The 20,100-nt window shown below is 42.3% G+C and overlaps 1 protein-coding gene across 1 annotated transcript in view; it reads left to right on the top strand.

The window, feature by feature from the left end:
• Positions 1-17,461, top strand: part of ncanb (neurocan b) — a 103,980-nt gene extending 86,519 nt beyond the window's left edge. Inside the window, exons 11-16 of the mRNA XM_086115960.1 lie at positions 1,114-1,227; positions 4,550-4,708; positions 6,588-6,670; positions 7,194-7,338; positions 11,159-11,341; positions 13,752-17,461. Of these exons, the coding sequence (XP_085972086.1) occupies positions 1,114-1,227; positions 4,550-4,708; positions 6,588-6,670; positions 7,194-7,338; positions 11,159-11,341; positions 13,752-13,897 (830 nt within the window). The 3' untranslated portion in view covers positions 13,898-17,461. The remainder of the gene's footprint in view (positions 1-1,113; positions 1,228-4,549; positions 4,709-6,587; positions 6,671-7,193; positions 7,339-11,158; positions 11,342-13,751) is intronic.
• The last annotated feature ends 2,639 nt before the right edge of the window (positions 17,462-20,100 follow it).

The following is a 20,100-nucleotide window of genomic DNA, read 5'->3' as shown; positions in this document are numbered from 1 at the left end:
CGTTTTATTTTCAGGTTCAAGGCAGGTTCTAGGCAGAAATACAGATGTCCGCATCATTTTTAGTGCTTGTTGATGTCCATTTCTGGAAATTATTAGTGATGTACAGTATGTACAATAAGGGTGGCCTGGTGGTCCAGCGGTTAGTGCATCGACCTCACGGTGTGGAGTACCGGGTTCAATTCCCGCTGCGGCCTCCCTGTGTGGAGTTTGCATGTTCTCCCAGGGCTTGTGTGGGTTTTCTCCGGGTACTGCGGTTTCCTCCCACATTCCAAAAACGATTGAACAGTCTAAATTGTCTCTGGATGTGAGTGTGAGTGCGGATGGTTGTTCGTCTGTGTGTGCCCTGCGATTGGCTGTCAACCGGTTCAGGGTGTCCCTCGCCTACTGCCCAAAAACGGCTGGAATAGGCTCCAGCACCCCTGACGACCCTTGTGAGGATAAGCGGATCAAAAATGGATGTACAACGATTTTGAATGGACAAATTGTGTTCAGTTTCTCCGCTGGCTCCCACCAGGATATGCAATATTGCTGACAAGAAAATTTTGAGAGTAGTTTTGGTATTCAGTGAATTCTCCAAAACAAATTCAAAAGGCAAGCTAATATAATTTTCCTGATCGAAAAATACATTGAGGGTTGTTGCGTGAAAAATTGGCCATCCTTGCCCAATGAGCTCTGTATGTGTGTTGTCATCCAATTTGGAGGCCATTTCGCTTTTTCCTTGGCCTTTTCTGTACAATGCCCTCTCCGAATATAGCCTGAATTATGGAATGGATGGCGTTCTACTCTGGAGATTCCACTTTTACTTCCTCCTCACATTGTGTGCTCTTCCCTTTGCTCTTGCAATTAACATGACGCGCTGGAGTGCATTCCTGATGACTTGCAATCAATTGGCTTTAATTAGAAGTTGTTTCTTTCAGGACGCGCGTTTCCTAATCTTTTGTACACTTTATCTCAAGGTTTGGGCTTTTTTTTCCTCCCTTCTGTTGGCAGCTCGTTTGAAAAGCCAATGCCGGAATTGTGCTGGTGCGTTAGTATGCACCTTGTTACTTCACCTTAACTTGACCTGCTTTCTCTCTCTCTCTCTCTCTCTCTCTCTCTCTCTCTGTCCTCCAGATGTTGATGACTGCCAGTCCAACCCCTGCCGCAATGGAGGAACTTGCATTGATGAGATCAACTCTTTCGTTTGTCTGTGTCTGCCCAGCTACAGCGGCGCCAAATGCGAGAAAGGTAACAATGGCAACCGAGCAAATTGTTGCTTTTTAAAAAAAAAAAAAATCTGTTTATTCATTTGGGGTTGACTACTGTTGCCCCAAAACGAAGATTTGGGGGAACCCAAATTCAAGAGCTAGAAAGTGTTCAAAGGCAACTTTGAAGAGGTCCCCACAGAGAGAGAGAGAGAGAGAGAGAGAGAGCAAGTTATTTGTTGACAGAAAACTCATAATCAAACATTTATTGAATTACCCCCCCCCCCCCCCGCCTGCGTTGACGCAGACACCCTGGAGTGAGTGCATTTTCTCTACTATCCACATAATCACTCGCAAATATATTTGAAACTGTCCCAAAACGAGGGGGAAAAAAAGCCTACATTTTAATCCATCGGTGTCTCCCTCTTGGAGCTGTCAAATTGTTTCAAAACAAAGCAGCCTAATGGAACAAGAATCCATCCCCTCCGCTTCCTGTGAGAGCAAACCGTGGATGTCTGAACGAAAACAGGCTGCGGCAAAAGGGATTTGTCTCTCGTTAATCCTGAAGTGTGGAGTCAATGCAACGTCCTTCTGGATGGTGCGCCTCCTCGCCCAAGTCTCTGGGTGTTACGTTCTAAATCCTCACTCCATACGTTCGTCTTTTGTAGGTTTTATTTCTTTTTTCTTCTTTTCAACTGCAGCCCGAAGCGACCTCGCCGAGGCCTTGGCGAAATTGGCAGCGAAGCCAACAAGTTTGCCGTCACGCCCACTTCATAATAACTCACCATTAGCACTCTTACAATCACCGCAGTTCTTTTGAACGGCGCTTTTCAGACAACCCCCTCCGGCTCTTGTCATGTAACGAGCGGAATACAGAAGCAGTTAGCTTTCATCATAAGGTGCGATTTAATGTTTCGCCAAGAGAAAGGCGCTAGATCTTCGAACAAGCTCTGGAATGCGCGAGAGAAACGATCTCGAAGTGTCTGAGAGAAGAGGCGCGCCGCTAGATTTGACAGGGGGACGCTCTCGTTTCAGTGTTTGCACCACCCTGAGTGATAAAGTCACTTTAGATGATGGGAGAATCTGTCGAGCCGTCTGGAGAGTCTTCCCGTCCTCTCAACTTTACAAAGAATTCCCACACAAGTTTGAATCCCCCCCCCTCACCCTCCCGCCGAACGTCAGCTCTCTTTGCTTGTTTGCCCCACGCTAACAACGGCTGCGTTTGTTTTAGTGGCGAGAGCCTGGACTACAAAACCAAAGGCAAACGGCCCGGATTAACATTTTATGCCAAGTAATCGCCTCTGCCAGATTTCATTCCGAGAGGCATTCGAATGTCTTTGAAGCGGGGAAATCAGTTTGAATTTTTTTTTTAATGTGATGCTGCCAGAACATAAACATTGACAGTGATGAGTGCTAATCGAAATTATGGGAATACTTGACAATGCCATATTTTTATAGCACCATAAACCAGCAAACGAGTGCAAAATGAACAGTCTGACATGCAGCACGCAACACGTCACAGGGATTATGTCAACTGCTCAAAAATGTCCAGCATGGCAGTGTATGTCATAATTTTGATATTCACCCTTTTAGGGACAGCAGCTACTACAGTGGACGGTTACAGGTTATCATTATTGGTGCATGAAAGGGTTAATCGTCTTAAACCTTTTTTTCAGGGAATCAGATCCCAATGATATTTGCATTTTTTTTTTTTTTTGCCCATCACTTTTTTTTTTTTGGGGGGGGGGTAAATTCTTTGTGAATATTATTGATAAGCTGGCTTCTCCTCGCAGCGTGTCAGAAACGATAGAAGAGGGTTGAAAAAAAAAGAAAGACAAGTTGAATAATGTCTAAATATTTGAAGAGGTTGATGTGATGTGGAGCTGTGAGGCTGCCTCTTGTCAGCGATAGCGAGAAGAAATCAGCGGAGACTAAGCCGGAGATCTGAGAGGGGAAGGAAACATGCTGCTTGATCTTCCTTTCCCTCTTTTCTTGCCTTTTTTTTCTGTACGCTCTATTTCCTTCTTGCTATATTTGCGTGCTTTTGCTACCATTTGGTCAAACGTGTGAAGCGTTGAGTCTTCAGGCCCGTCTAGTTTTCTGCCTCAACAGGCCACCGGAGAGCTAAAGTATCACAAGTGGAAGGTAGTCTTTAAAAAGGGGGAGTTTGCAATTGAATTGAGTTTGCAATTACTTTGAATTGAATGGGTTCATTCTAAACATAGTTTTGTTGCCAGTTATAAGAGACACACTTATGCAACCACATTATGATCTCAGTTGATTCTGAAATGACGTATCTTTATCGCCAGGCATTTGAACAGGAGAAGCTTAAACCACACACCTGTAACGTCCTGGCAAATGTTTTAGTAACTCTTTGCATTGGCTTGAAAACCCCCTGCAAATCGACCACCTGTAAAAGTAACAAAAAAAACAACAACAACAACAACAAAAAACAAGCACACAAGGTCTCGATTCTCCGTGGGATTGAATATTGTTCGGCTTCTGCTTGAATATTCTTCTGTCCTCCCCTCACCACACCACATGTCTATGCATACTGAGCAGTGCACCATACAGACCCCATTTGCAATTCCCAATTTGCTGGTGTCGCTTCGGATTTGTTGGCCTAAAAAGCTGAGGCCTTCTGTGAGTTGCGGGGAGGGCAAAAAGATGACACATGGAGCCTTATGCGTCCGATTCGCAGAGTGCCGCGCACACATACGCATCTCATCCAAGTGGGGATGGCCGTCCCGAGCTGTGTCGGGTCTTAACTCTTTCATTCCACAAGACGAACTTGTACGTCTTTTTAAAATTAGGCCCCGTCTACCAAGGACGTACTGGTACGTCTAAGTCTTTTTTTTTTTTTTTTTTGCGTCATAGAGAGGAGGGTCTGATGCAATCTGTGAATGAGAATAAGCCGTTTGCATTGTAAATCATGTAAAAAAGCGACCAGTAGGTGGCAGTGGTGCCTCACGTGATTGAAATGCATGCTTTTACAAAAAGCTCCTTTTCTCCGTTTTTTGCCCAGGAATCGCCATTTCCATGAAACTTAGCCATTTTGTAATGCCGATTGCTGAAGAATGGAAAAAGATAGAATTTTTTTTCTGCTGAAAGAAGAGAGTCCAAACTTTATTTTGGTAGGCTCCGTGTTTATATAGCATTAGAACCAAATATTATGCGGGCCTTGCAAGATCAGTCAAAATCCAGTAAAACGCTGGGATTAAGCGGGTTGCTCCAGTGAAAATGGCTGGGATTGAATGACTTAATTACTCAGCCAACGTTGGGAATTTCGGTTAAAAATAAGTGCATTTTCCCAAACAGCTGATGTATTTCCTTTCAACCATTTTCCTGTTGTGTGTCCCCCGTAGACACGGAAGGCTGCGAGCACGCATGGCGAAAGTTCCACGGCCACTGCTACCGCTACTTCAGCCGGCGGCACACGTGGGAGGACGCTGAGAAAGATTGCAGGGAGCACAGTGGCCACCTGGCCAGCATCCACAGCCTGGCCGAGCAGAATTTCATTGGAGGTGAGCGAGAGAAGTCCAAATGAGCCGGATAACTTTGGCAAAAAGCTGCTTTGCATTCCCGGGTAGCTTTCAAGTGACGGTGCCCTCTAAATGTCACTGATTGGAGTCATCAGCATGACACGAGTGAGCGGAATCTAATGTGGCCAGCAGCATCCAGCTGTCAGATAATTATCAGACGTCAACAGATAGAACACTTGTACTGCTGTGACAATTGCATTTCACACAATAGGGCAGGAGAAGCATGAAAAAGAAAATGATCAGATTTTCCACCACTTAGCAACCCTAACATTGACTGACATCTGCTCTCCTAATTGGTACTTGGGTAAAATGTCTTAATTTCTATAGTTTGTTGTCTTCCTTGTGCTTTTTCTATACCCTTCAATAATTCCTGAATAAGCGTCTCGAGCAGTGTGCCCTCAGCCCCTTTGGCTGCTGATGTAAAGTGTCAATGACACAGCATATAATCTGCTGTCATGTTCTGCGTCGCTGCGATCGGTCTGGAAACAGGTGAGCTGATTTTCCTTTGTGCAAAGCAAATCAATTGCGCATTCCACATTGGCTGCAGAGCAAACAAAGCCATCAGATTTTTTCGCTCCCGTTTCAAAACAGAAACAACCGTCCCACATGCATCGTCGCCGGAATTCCCTCGTTATTTCTTCTGCACACAAACAACAACAAAATAAAAAGTACTTAATCGCCTCAAGACCAGACGTCTCCACCCCTGCAATAAGGAGATCAGCGTCATTAGGAAGATTAATGCGCCCGCTGATGATGCTAATCTGATGCAGCGTGATGTGGAGAACGGCGCACAATGGGATTAGCCCTCCTCCCGCATGGAACGTCACCACTGACATTTTCGCCTCATATGTAAACAAAAAATAAAATAAAAGACATCACACTGGCGGGGAGGGGGGATTATGAAGAGAGAAGGAACGTGTGAGCACTATGCTTTGCTGTCTGATGGCTTCTTAGCATTCAAGCTCACAATTCAAGTCCCGTGGGCTGAATTTGGCCGGCCACATCATTTAAGGTGGCTCACAAGATCTTAAAGGCAAAGTGTGCTGTGGCTGTTCATAATGGCAGGCAAATATCCAAAGTGGGTAGTCATGGTAAACAATCGCAGGCAATGCGTATCCAAACCGCAACACTAGCAATGCGAAGGTAGCGTTAGCACACTGAATTAGCTGACGTTAGCAAACGCTGGTACGTTGCTAGCATGACATATTCGTCATGGAGTGTTACTGTAGCACTCAGGTTGGGTTGTACCAAAAAGGTGTCATTAAAAAAACAAAAAGATTAACTTTCATCAGATATTAGCAAAGTCACATTTAAAAGGAGTTCATCCACTTTTAAAATGTTGCTCTGTTGCACCATTAAAAAAACTGTCATCAGTTTCTCAGTCATATATTTGATGAAAGTGGCATTATAAAGTCTAAAATACGCAGATATATTTACCAAGGGAATGGCAATAAATATACAATTAGAATGCTTATTATGAAACAATATGGTGGATTGTTGGATCGCATGTTTGCCTCACAGCTCTGAGGTTCTAGTTTTCATGTTCTACCCATTCCTGCGTGGAATTTCTTCAGATGATCTGGCTTCTTCCCTTATTCCAAAAACATGCTAGCTCTAGCGCTTGCCCATTTTAATTGCCCATTGTAATTTCCCCATTGCGGGACAAATAAAGGATATCTTAATTTTAAATGTTAGTGGAAATACCAGCTTGTCAATATGTGTCCTTGCCTGGTGACCTCGTGTGCCAAAGTCAGCCGGGATTGGTTACAACTCACACGCGAGCCTAATGAGGACTAGCGCTCTAGAAAAAAAGAGAAGATAAATAATCCCGACAGTCCACGTTTATGCTTTTCTTGCTCAGGTATCAGTCATGACAACACCTGGATCGGCTTAAATGATCGCACAGTGGAGGATGACTTTCAGTGGACTGATAAGATGGACCTGGTAAGCCTTTCCACTCTTAGTCACAAAATCACCCAACTCAAATTCCATTGGGAATTCTTTAATGGAACGCAAACAGGGTTTGAAAACAATCCCTTGAGCGATTATGGTCAAATTTGCATTTGGTTGTCAATGGACTCACCTTTTTCTTTTTTTTTTTTTTTTTGCTCAGTGAGGCTAGTACGACTACATTTCCCATGATTCTGAGACAAAGAAGCAGGAAATAGTTCTCGTTTTGACGAAAAAAGATATACACCTGCCAGCCATTAGATACAGATGAGAGTGTCCATATGAATGTAATAGGAAGACATTTAATTGAAAGTCAACGACCTGAAAAGTAATCCTCAATTTTAGACCTATTAATTTAATTTTTAGACCTTTTAATATAACGAGATGGAGATAGTTTCCCCTCCAGAACACTTCATGCACACCACTGTGCTGCAGGGTAGTAATTGCGGATCATTGTATCTCCTTAAATTAGTCTGCAACTCTGATGGTTCTCATGCCTGTCAACATTTCTGTGCAGCAATATGAGAACTGGCGCTCGAACCAGCCCGACAACTTCTTCGCGGGCGGTGAGGACTGCGTGGTGATGATCGCTCACGAGAACAGCAAATGGAATGACGTCCCCTGCAACTACAATCTGCCCTACGTCTGTAAAAAGGGAACAGGTGAGAAGACCAACAGCAAATTGTGGCATCCCGTGTCTGTGTGTGTGTGTGTGTGTGTGTGTGTGTGTGTGTGTGTGTTATTTTTACCCTTTCATGCAAAAATAATAATAACCTACACCAGGATTTTTTCCCCAAGTGTTTTTATTCATCTTGAGGCATGAAAAAGAAATAATGACAGTGGATGGCAACACACATAAAGGGTCCAGATGAATTAATATAAGAGAAAACAGCATATGAATAGCTGTCCACTCGAGTAACCGCCGTCCGTCCCTGAAAGGCTTAATGGAAAGCCACTGACTAGGGTACTTTTACGTTTGAATGAGACAGTGTGAATGCGTGTCTATATGTGACCTGCGATTGGTCGGCCAGCAGTCCAAAATGCATCCCGCCTTTCGCCCAAAGTCCTCTGAGATAAGGCTCCAACTCCCCCGCGTGATAAAAAAAATGGAAGCAAACATGATGTATCGTCTCTTAAAGCGACAGCTCGTTTACTATTTCCCTCACTTAAACGAACATGGTCGGGAAAAAAAAAAAGGAGAGCTATTTCCCTTCGGGGCTTGCTGTTGCAGACCGTAGTCAGTCTCTTACAATCACGGCAACCTTTTCATCATCCCACAAAGCTTCTCATCACTCCCACTAAGCCGCGCCAACATGTTGAATTAACGGCTGCACTCGCCGACCCCATGCTGAGCATCCTCTTCGTTCAAGGACACATTCTCTGTCGGTCACTAAGAAACCGGCGAATGGGTTGTCCAGTTGTTTAATTTCATTTTCTATATTTTTTTTTGAAAGAAAGTGGAGCGGGCCATAGATGTTTGTGATTTAGAACATAGAATTTTTTGACTCTTACTGTCATGGAGTGGAGGGAGTTCCTCTCCAGCGGCGCACCGGTGTCTCATTCCCAATGAAGCCCAGTCTAGTATTTAGTATTTGGGTCATGAGCCACATGCTGCTTTACCGATTCTTAAGATCCATTCTTATCTAAATTTAATGGTACATTTTCATGACGTCCAATTATGGATTTGACACGCAGAATTTGGGCTTTGCCTGTGAAAACTACATTGCTGCTAATTAGAGGTGTAACCGACAGGAAAACATCAGCGCCGTCCATCTCTGAGTGAAAAACTGAAAAGATGGAAAATTAATCAATCAATCAATGCACAAACATTGCCTAACATCACGACACCAACGATAAAACATTGCATGTAAACAGAGGCCCAGAGAACAGCCGCTCACATTATAAATCATGTCAAGGATTTCAAACCGATTTCGTCGAGGTTACTTTCAATGTATAAGTACCGGTACACAACATGACAGCTGCATTAACACTGCCCAAGGTAAGATAAGAAGAAAAATATATTTCATGACAAAATCTAGCCACCTTTCACAGGCTGCAGTTGTATCATAGCAACAACATTCAGATAAGACAAATGATGATATCGATCCAGTTTTTTTTCTTCTTTTTTCATGTACACAGGGAAGCGGTACTTATTTATATCACCCTGAACCCTTTCAGGGACAACGGTTACTACAGTGGACAACTTATTATGTTATCAGGTGCACGGAAGTGTTCGTGACAGAACCGTCTCAAAGGGGGCTTCACATGCTCAGAGTTGAAAAAACCTTCAAGACATCCCCCACTGCAGGGCATGGAAAAATGTGGTTGTTGTCACACCCTCTGTCAGAATTGTGATGTAGTTATGGTCAGGGTCACAAAAACGAGAGCACCATTCGCATTATGTGTAAAAAAAAAAAAACAAAAAAAAAAACAGCATGAATAGAAACAAAAACCCACCAGGAAACCGTCAAGTAATCCAAAAGGATCTCAAATGTGCCATTAAATCTTCCTCGTTTTTATAATAATAAGTGAGTCTGTCTAGAGACCGTCTGGAACGCCTACAACGATCAAGCATTGCCCTCCTGAGTATTTTAGAAAACAAATTGTTATGATCTCTCTGTAAGAAATCAAGTTACACTCAAGCGCTCTTCCCCCTTCGGGCAATATTTTGCTATTACACAAGTGCTGTCATAAGTCATTTTAATGACATTTTCCCTTATCCTCACCTCAATACTTTTCTATTTCCCCGCACTGTTAGAAATCTTTCAGCAGCGCGCCACTGTGAAGTTTATAGAAAATCAAGCCTTGCAGCGTTTTATTTGCGTCTCAAGTGTGGGTGAGCCAAGGTGCTCTTTTCTCTCTGCAACACGTTCAAACTTGAAACCTTGAGCGACACATTTTATCCGACTTATTGTTTTCCCCTTGCGGCGTCTCTTAATGAGGTTTTCAGACAAGGACAGCTGTAGCTTCTGTCATAAATTAGGCCGATACTGACGCAAAGTAACTACTTCAAATGAGAAGTGATATGATGAAGAATAACCTTTGTGATTGGTGTCCTACTGGACGTCTGGAGTCGGGCATGAGCGCAGCAGAAACCTTTTGTGAACTTCAAAAAAATCCAAATCCAAAGTATGAATGGAGACGGTACTAAGTGGAGTGGAACTCTCAGATCAAATGTTTCACTTCTTTTTTTAAAAAATCGAACAGAAGTATCTTAAAATGAACTCTAAAATGTCCTGGGAGCCAGTAAAGGGAAGCTAGAATTGGCGTTTTGTCCTCCCTCTTACGAGCTCCAGTTAGGAGGCGAGCAACAGCGTTTTGGACCAACTGGACGCGCTTGAAGGAGGACTGCCTGACTCCAAAATGAAGTGCTTTTCAGTCATCTGGGACTGGTGACCCCAGGTCAACAGGGCGGGACGTGCAAGGGCCACTGGGACAAACACCATCACTTCTGTTTTCTGTTCATTGAAATTTTAAGAAATTCATTGACATCCACACTTTGATTTCCTCAAAGTCATCATCGCACCCGGTGAGAAGTCAAGTGCAAGTCATCGATGGCCTTCTAAATCCAACTGCCAGAATCAGAATCATTTTTATTGGCCAAGTATGTAGAACACACAAGGAATTTGTCTCCGGTAGTACACGCTACACTAACAAGCAACTACGATAAACAAGGTCATGACAAATAAGTATGGAAAGACATTGCGTAACGTAAGGGTACCGTTGTGCGCTAGTACCACCCAATGACAGCTGTGAGACAATGTGCAAAGTATCAAGCAGCGCTAAAGTAATCAGTGGTAGAATACAATACGATAACAGTTGTGCAGTTGATGCAGAGAATCATCCCGCCATTTTAAAGTGACCACTAGCAGTATTTGTAGAGCAAGTTTAAGTGTGCAATTGTACAGATGTCCTTGAGCGCTTGAAAGTGTCTGGTGCTGTGGAATAGAGAGCAATGGTTCAAGTACAGAGCTGGAGCTACGATGATTACTGCAGTAATGCTGTTTCGCAGGGGGTGTGCAAGATTGCAAAGAGCCACTATACAGGTAGATTTGGGTTACTGTCTAGGGAGTTAATGCCTAGAGAAAGAAGAAGCTGTTTAAGTGTCTGCTGGATTTGGTGCTGCACATGGATCAGTAGCGCTTGCCTGTGGGGAGTAGCTGGAAGAGGTGGTGGGCAGGGTGTTGGGGGTCCATTAGGATTTTCCGTGTCCTTGTTTTAATGTACATCAATATCATTGTGATGGATCTTTTGATGGACTTTGAATCCAAGAGAAGTACAGCAGGCGAAGAGGCCAAGGTAGAGTCGGCACTGAAATTTTCTATTCATGTCATTTCTCGATGCTGATTTGGGCAGACTTTGAGCTCCAAATAAAGTTTGAGTGAGGATGGATAAGACCTCGAGTATCAAAAATAACCACACAGATAAACGAATGTGACCAGTGAGCGTTGCTTTCAACGCCGTCTGTTTTTGCTTCTCCAGTTCTCTGCGGAGCCCCTCCTCAAGTGGATAACGCTTTCGTGGTTGGCCGGAAGCGCTCTCACTATGACATCCACTCGACTGTGCGCTACCAGTGTGTCGACGGCTTCCAGCAGCGCCACGTACCGACAACAAAGTGCCGTGCCAACGGCAAGTGGGACGAACCAAAAATCAAATGCACAAAATGTGAGTTTTTTTTCTCTCCCCCAAGCAATTCGAACAGCGACTGTTTCTTCGGCTATTTCACTTTTTTTTTTCATTCTGCTTTCATTTTGCTCATGTATGATTGCACAAAAAAACGGAACTCCAGGCTCACCGCAACTTCTCGTATTAACCAATAATGGTGGTTATAATAAAATAACCTGTAACCTGATAACATGATAGGCTGTCCACTGTAGTACCCGCTGTCCCTGAAAGGGTTGATGATTCCAAGCAAAAAAAGATCACAGTTGTCGGGCCACCCCGCAGCTTTACTGGGAAAGTAGAAGGTGCCTTCCTTGAAGCACCGCGGACTTTGAAACTTGACTCCTATTTTTGAGACAAATTCGTTTGGAATCAAGTTTAGTTGATTGAGAGAAATTTGATTTCCATTCCAACCATTCATGATCCAATCAAACACATTTTTAGGAGAATACAAAATATGGCATTTTATATACAGTGTATGTTTTGTTTTTGTTTTTTAGCAATAATCATATTTTAATCCGATATATATGTCAAGGTAACCTGACATATAGAGTTATGATGTACATAACGGAAACTTAAAGCTGCAATCAGCAATGGACTTTTTCATGCTGAATCCTCAAATGATTTCCGCCAACATTACATGGCGTGGGGGGGGGGGGGGGGGGGGGGAAGCTTGACAATTCAACATCACCATCTGTCTAGGATACCTGCTTTTGATTCGTACGGGCCCTGAAATTCCCCCCAAATTGCTGCATCAAGCCAAAAACGGCAGACATCGCCTGGTGAGTCTTGGCCAAGGCACCTTGAGATGTTTTTAATCTGTCTTCTTATAAAAGAAAAATCCACAGGATTTTGTGTCGATCGTTGAAACTGGGTTGTTTTTCTAACTTTCCAGGGGACACTACTGAGTGATTTTCTTGAAAAGTAAAAATTAAAAAAAAAAAAAAAAAAGCCCCCGAAGACAGTTTTACTTAGCAACATAAAATTTTGTCAGCATCTATATTGTGAGTAGACCAATACAAATGTGTCACAAAGTCATGCTGTAAAACAAACAAAGCGGCCATTTCAGGACATTTTATGGCCTTTCAAAAACAAAGTCCCCCTGGCAGTTTTTTTCTGACTGCGACCAAATGAAAATGAACCGTTCGTCGTTCTGCAAAATAGACAGCCCGGCAAGGCTAAGTTGCGGAAAACTTGAGTTGTCTTCCAGATGGAGCATAGCGGCTCGGTTTGATGACTCGTCATAAAATACAAAATTCTTTCGTGAGCTTCCCAAGATCAGAGCGGCACTAAGTGTCTTTTTGCTACTCCATGAAAGAGGTGGTGGGGGGTGGGGGGGACAACTTCTGATGATTTTAACCCTTTCAAGGACAGCGGTTACCACAGTGGACAGCTTTTCACGTTATCAGGTTACAGGGTGCATGAAAGGGTTAATTAGTAGTTGTCTCCCACCCATCAAAACATTCATTTATTTCTCTGCTACATATTTCCTGCACCTTATTTCTTTTCAAATATACAACATTGTCCCAAATCCATTCCCAAATGACGCTCTGACAGTTTTCACTTCATAACCTTTCAGCATTATAATGATTGCTCTTCAAAGGACAGATAAAGGATACATGCGCGACGATTCCACCCCAATGTCATTTCACTGATGAAGAAACACGGAATAATGGCACCTCTGTCTAAAAGTGAATAAGATTGCTTTTCCTCTGGCACTTTATCTTTTCTCTCCCCCCCCCCCCCCCTAAATTCTAGGGCCCAGAGTTATAATGTTCTTATCGTTGATTGCAGACAGCATTTCTTTGTTGGCAACATGCAGGAAGGGACATGGAGGACATTTGGCAATACAGCCTGGGAAGAAGCTTATGAGCGAGCGGCCCATGACTAGCACCACTGACGCAATAAATGTTCTCTCAGTGCTGTGGAAAACAACCCCTATACATACATACGTGTGTATATATATATATTATATATATATATATATATATATAATTTTTGTTTTTGTTTTACTCGTATTTGTGTGTATACCGTATTTTCCACAATAAAAGGTGCACTGGATTATGAGGCGCACCTTCAATGAATGGTCTATTTTGTCATTATTTTCATACATTGGGCGCACCACATTATATGTTCAACTGCATAACCGATCGCCTTAAGTTTCAACTCTGCGTTGTCAGCTTGTCTCGAGCAAGGAGCCATTTTGGGGTCGAAATATTACCGTAATAACCGTACACAAGGCGCATCGGATTTTAAGGCACGCTGTGAGCTTTTAAGAAAATCGGAGGCTTTTAGGTGCGCCTTTTAGTGCGGAAAATACGGTATATGTATATCTGATGTCATTTGTGTAATCGCTGTATTGATTTCCTTTAAAAATTGACCCTGGCTTCGGTGCCCCCCCCCCCCCCCCCAGCAGCTCGACAGGCCCACCGGTACCGGCGCCACCACCACAACCACCACCACAAGGGGAGACGGGAGCGCAGAAAGCACAAGCGGCACGGCCACCGGATCGGCGGCCACCACAGCGGCGACCACGGCCTCAAGCAAGGCCACATCTGAACCAAAAGAGAAGCAAAAAAATAAATTTAAAAAAACCCCGACATCCGTTCTTCTCTTCTCCTCCTCTCCCCATCCTTCATTCCTCTTCCTATTTCTCACTCCCCCTTCTCCATCAGTCCATTCGCTGGAGTACTCCTGTATCATAGGAAATTCCTGGACAATAGCCGGGACGATAGCCACTCCCTCTGTTTCCCTTTTTACGTTTCTTTTCTCCCGGTTTTCTTGTCACTCACACTCACTTGAGTACAAATTGTAAATAGGATCTTTTTGTTTTGGTTTACTCGGCTCTCTGGGTTTATTGTTTGGTCTTTTCTTGTGTGTGTGTGTGTGTGTGTGTGTGTGTGTGTGTGTGTGTGTGTGTGTGTGTGTGTGTGTGTGTGTGTGTGTGTGATTCAGTTCCATCATTGTTCGAGGCGGGAAAGTTGCGGAAAATGTAAAACTGTTCAATACCATTTCAAATACATCTTTTACACTTCAAAATAAATGGTAGACCGATGATTTGATTTTGAAAAAAAAATGCGCCCCAAATGTGCATGTACTGCGTAGGCGGAAAAAGACCTTTCGTAACAAGCCATACTAAATTTAGCTCCTCTCTGACATTTCAAGCTCATCTCTCAATCAAGATGTATCACATGACCTGACAGGACTTGCTCGGAAGAATTATTGTGCAGTGTTTCCTTGCATATTCGCAACTCACGAATTCACCTCTTTAGGCAAATGTTTTTGTTTGTTTGTTGGGTTTTTTTTTGTCAGGAACCTATTCTTGTTACTTGCTGAAAAGTTCAAAATTTCAGTTTTTGTGCTCAGGCCAAAGCCCTGCAAAGTATTGTTGTCTATTTTGTGGCATCCTGGTGCCGAGGAACTTTGTAGAAGTGATTTGAAAAGCTTCAAGTAGTGCTTTGCCGGCATCGATTTTCAAATGCAAACCTATTTGCCACTGTGCTACCCTTTCCTATTGAGACATGACTTTGGCGCCATCTTGTGGCATTTTGGTGCCAAGGAACTATGTTGACGTGGGTTGAGGAAAGTCATACAGTGATTTGCTGCCATCCTGTGGCTTTTACAAGCAACTTTTAAGGGTGGATGGTAATTGCTAGCAGATTTTCACTATTCGCAGCAGGACTGGGTCCCTAACACGGTACTACTTTCCTATTTGGGCATTGCCTTGGCACTGTCTTGTGACATTTTCAGCAAATAGTTTACGCAGAAATTAAAAACAAACTCAAAAGTGTGAAGTTGAACATTAAACTCCAAATACGCAGGCGGTTGTCTATAAATCGGTTCTTATGTTAGGGCCATGACGCTGCTATTTTGCGATAACTCTGTCGACTCCCCTTTCACACTCGCTGTAAAAGCCACACTTTTACCCACCTCTTGTTTTTGTGTTCAAAGCAATTGCCGCCACCCCGATATGTATTTCATACGTCACATCAGGCAGAGGCTCTGATGTTATCTAAGTGTCTTTTTGTGTAATGCTGTGTCTCTGTGTGAAATCTCTGCCATAACCATTTTGTCATTTGTTTCTGTGTGAAAGGCGGAAAGGGGTGTGTGTGTGTGTGCGCGCGCGCGCGCGCGTGTATTGGTGACTCACTCGGTTGACTTGAAAGTCAAGATACAAGAAGCATTTTGCTCCCTCGTTCCTGACAATTTGCTGCCCCCCCCCACTTATTTTCCTCTAAATTCAGCAGTTAAGGCTTCAGTTTGTGGATTAAGTCCACATCACTGACTGCTGTATTTCTTATTCTCGTCTGTTAGTTCTTTTTTTTTTTTTTAACCCACCTTCACTTATTTTTAATCTCTTGTGCTCAGCAGACACAAGAATGCACTCGATCAAGCTCTGACTGAACTCAGAGCCCGGTTCCTCAAAGTGATACAATTTGGTTTGGATGTTAAGAGGAGACCATATAAGACAGTGTGAAGGGTACTTAACTGCATGTTTCCATTCATGGGTATGGTTTGGTTCCATTGTCAAACGCTACAACGGTGACCAGAAGACATGTTGGGTTTCATTGTTTCACTCTTTCAGGGACAGCGGTTACTACAGTGGACAGTTTATCTTGTTATCAGGTTACAGGGTGCATGAAAGGGTTACATTGTGGAGTCAACCCCCCCCCCCCCCAAAAAAAAACTGTCATACTCCCAATTTTTTTCCATTGTACTGTATTACTTCACATTATTATTATTATTCTCTATCGACCAATCAACGAGCAGCAGGTTTAGCTCCGCCCTACAATATGTGCCTGGGACACCACCAAAATGCCACTGAAAAGACTCTGCATCTTCTTACCTTGGCAGGGAGAACGTGCACCGAGATTCCTCGCAGCTGCCCCGCAACGTCCTATCACTTTAATTAATCTCTGCGTGTTTAATTAACAAAACGGATTATCTGCAGCACCGCCCCCGCATCGTGAATCACTTTGATGGACACGCAACGGAAAAGTCAATCTCGCCAATCGTCGTCATCAGGCCAACACAAGCATGCAAGAGCATTTTCAGTTAAAGTTTATCTCTGAGCAGGAAAACAGGCAAAGACAAGCCCTCTTCATGCAGTTCGGTATGAAGATCTGATTGTGAGTTCGAGAAAAGGAATGATTAGATGACAATTACGATGAAATCGCACATCTTCCCCTCCCACGCAGAGAGATGTTAATTGTAATTCGTGACAAATTCACAGAATTATGAGGAAAACTGGGTTTTTTGTTTTTGTTTTACAAAATAGGACAAAAGGCTTTTTTTTCCATTCAAGTCGTCATGTGACTGGAAAAAGTGCTTTTTTTTCTCGAGAAATAACGTAATGTTATGAAAGCACATTTGTTATATTCCAAGAAAAATACCTTTTTTTTCTCAAACAATTTGTAATCTGATGAGATGCATATTTATCACATGCAAAGGTACCAGTTCTTTAAACCGATTTTAATATCACACAGAGAGAACTCATGTTAATTTCAGCATGATATGGTTTTTTTTAAATTCATTGGCTGATTACCAAAAATCGGCATCGGCATCACAAAATCCATATTGGTCAGGCCGTACTATAGAGCATTAATCTTCCAATATTAGGACTTTGTTCTTGGAAAAAAAAATCTGAATGTGAATTTCTTGACATTTAATTATTTTTCTCACAAATCACAATTTGGTTGGATTTTTGCTTAATACGTGTTTTAAAACTTATGTACAATTTTGAATTTGGGCTCGTAATATTGCAATTTAAGCATAAGAAAAATGTTGGGTTTTGCAAGAAAAATGACACATTCATTCTCGGGACATATGAATATAATGATGTAACGGCATGGACTAAATACATTTGTGCGCAGTTTTAAAATCTTTGTCATGTAAATATATATTTGGGGTTTTTTAAAACTCTGTATGTGGCTCATAATCATCAGCCTTTTTTAAACCAGATGAAAATACAAGAGTAGAGCCCGTAAGTGCGTTAGTGTGTGTGCCTGTGTGTGTATGTATTTATTCATATTTATTGACGTGTGCTCATGATTTTCAGTCCAGTCATTGTATTTTTTTTTCCAGTCAAACGATCATTAAAGCAAACCTTGTTTGGATCTGTAACTTGGCTCTGTCACTGTTATTATTTGCATTTATTTATTTACACTCTTAACACGCTCCACTTTTGAAGCCTCAGGCCACTTGGAATAAGAATCGTGTAATGGACAATGTTTTGTGGGGAAAGTGTGCCACAAAAATTCATTTGCTTTGGCTTTTAAACAAATTGACATGGGGGGAAAAAACGTCTGGCTTTTCAATACAATATGAGCATTTCATTTTAAAAATAGTGCTAATCAATGCTCACGTAAATAGCCCAATGGATAATGGCGATCGAACAGCATTTAAACTTAGTCCTACGTGTTGGCTTGCTGCAGGCAGTGCAATACGAGCAATTTAATTAATTTTGTCAAGCGGAAGTTAATGTCCAAAGTAGAAACTAAGGGTAATGGCTTTGCTAGCATGGAAATGACCAGAGACGCCTGCCAAGAAACTGCACATTTTTATCGTCCATAACTGCGTTAAGTCCGTCACGTACGTTCAGACGTGACTAGTTTTACTTCTTTTTGGTTTTAAGGAACCTGTTGCAACTAATTCAATTAATAACCAGTCAATCCAAAATTCACTTGAATAGCGTGTGCTAACACAGTTAGCATGTATGCTAAAGCGTCATGCTCACGACTATCGGGGGAAATGACGAGAACCTTGACAAGAACTAATGGCACTCTGCGTTCATTAGGTGAGTAGTTCTACGTTATTTTACTGCCCTGATCAACATGAATGATCATCTACCACATCCATCCATAAATTTTGCCGATCAATATAATTTGTTCAGCATTTAGCTGAAACCATCAAGGCTGATGACTTTGTTGGAAATTTACCAGTTAAGAATGTTACATAAAACGTCGTTAGTTCATCAAGGCTTTATGGAAGCAACATTTTAAGTTGTTTCCGAAAATTGTGTTGGTATATTTATTTTTAAATCTGGAAATTCATTTCATATCATTCGAGGTTGTGGTCTGACATGGCTCTTGTCTCCTTCCAATTAACCACACTTTTCTGAAATTTTTGGAATGTTTTCTCGGTATGAAGTAGACACGAACGGCCATTTTTGTTTCAGCGTTTTCTCTTGTTTCTGCCAGCGGGGAAACTAAGCAACTGTTTTCTTGTTCTTTCGTCCTTCGTGATATTTTACTTTCGCAGTAAGAAGTGTTTTGTTTAGTTGTTTTGGCTCTATAAGTTATAGATTGATGATGATAAAGCTACACTGTAAATAAATCTGTAACTAAATCAGTCAGGAAAGAAAAATAAATGTGGCTTTAAATATCTTCAGGCGCATTGTATCAATCCCAGGCAACTTGCCACATTGGGTAAAGATGCTCACAGCTGACCAGATATAAATAATACAATTTTTTTTTCTTCCAGTTGGTTGTGGCTGCAGGCTTCAAGAGAGGTTACGAGGGGGGGTGGGGGGGCAGTTCCTTGGTTGCCATGACGATGGAGAAAGAGGAAAGAGGGTCTTAAGGTGAGAGGAAAGACTAGACAAAGAAACGGTTGTTTGTAAGTTTACGCCCACGATTGCAACCTCGATGGCCTTCACTTCATCAGCATGAGATGCGTTTTGTATATACATTTTTAAAAATCTGCTCCCCTATTCCTCTCACCGCTTTTTAAAAACAACTTTACGATTCACAGCTGTGCTCACATACAAAGGATCAAATCTGCATGTTTTTCTTTTTCTTTTTTTTTTTCAACACTTATTTCAAAAGAGCTGGCAGCCTCAACGAGAAGTGTTAAGAGATTTAGTCAGACTCAGAGGTCACAAATGATCAAAGGTAAAATAGACTGTTTTGCGTTTTTTCAAGGAGGTTAAATTATTTTGAAATTTATACAACAATGAAGACTATTTTTTTTTTTAAGTCGGCCCGAGGGCTGCAAGTTTGAGACCTCTGAGTTAGATAGTATATCCCAGTCATGTTCACAATATGCTGTTATAGCTTCTTATGGACAATGTCAAATTCTAGCTCACTCACATGAAGCAGTAACAGATTATTCTCAGATTGTTATTCTTCTTGCTGCTAGAAAGAATCCATTTGTCAGCCAACATCTCTTTGTTGGCCAGGAAAGCGAGACATGCACAAGTGAGCGCTATGAAGATTGTAAATTAATGTCTTAATTAAATCGGCACTCAAGCCGTAAAAAGATGATGTGATGTGAATGATCAGATCATTTCAGTGCCTCCTTGTTTGTAACCTTGTTCTCCAGTCAACAGCAGACTTCTCTGACAGCACATGAAAATCAATGGGGATCTCCTGCATTATTCCGCATTATCTGCTAATGACGCCGTCAAAGTTCAACTAGATTAGAAAAAGGAACACGGGATTTGGCGTCCGCGCACTCAACCTGGCAGACCAGAAATACAATAGAACCTGATTTTAAGGGATACGGAACCCACAGACCCTGGATTCAACTGAGACAAAATAAATCCAATCCACTCAAATCTGTCTTTTGTATGCACAGTACATTTCAAACTCTGCTAGCGACATTTCAGACGTTTACTGACGCACTGGGGCCATCAACAGACAGAGACTGTTCATGTGTTTCCAGTTTGGGCTGCTATTTCATCGTAAAGATTTTATAGTAGACTAGAGCAGGCTAAAAAGTCTGTCAATGTGGCGGCCATGTTAGCAGGGGAGAGAGGCCCT

The sequence above is a fragment of the Hippocampus guttulatus genome, chromosome 7 (genome assembly GCF_054856545.1).
Source record: "Hippocampus guttulatus isolate MCC_2025c chromosome 7, RoL_Hgut_1.0, whole genome shotgun sequence".
Lineage (NCBI taxonomy): Eukaryota > Metazoa > Chordata > Actinopteri > Syngnathiformes > Syngnathidae > Hippocampus > Hippocampus guttulatus.
Note: the sequence above shows the minus strand (reverse complement) of the source record. Positions and strands in the feature narration are given on the sequence as shown.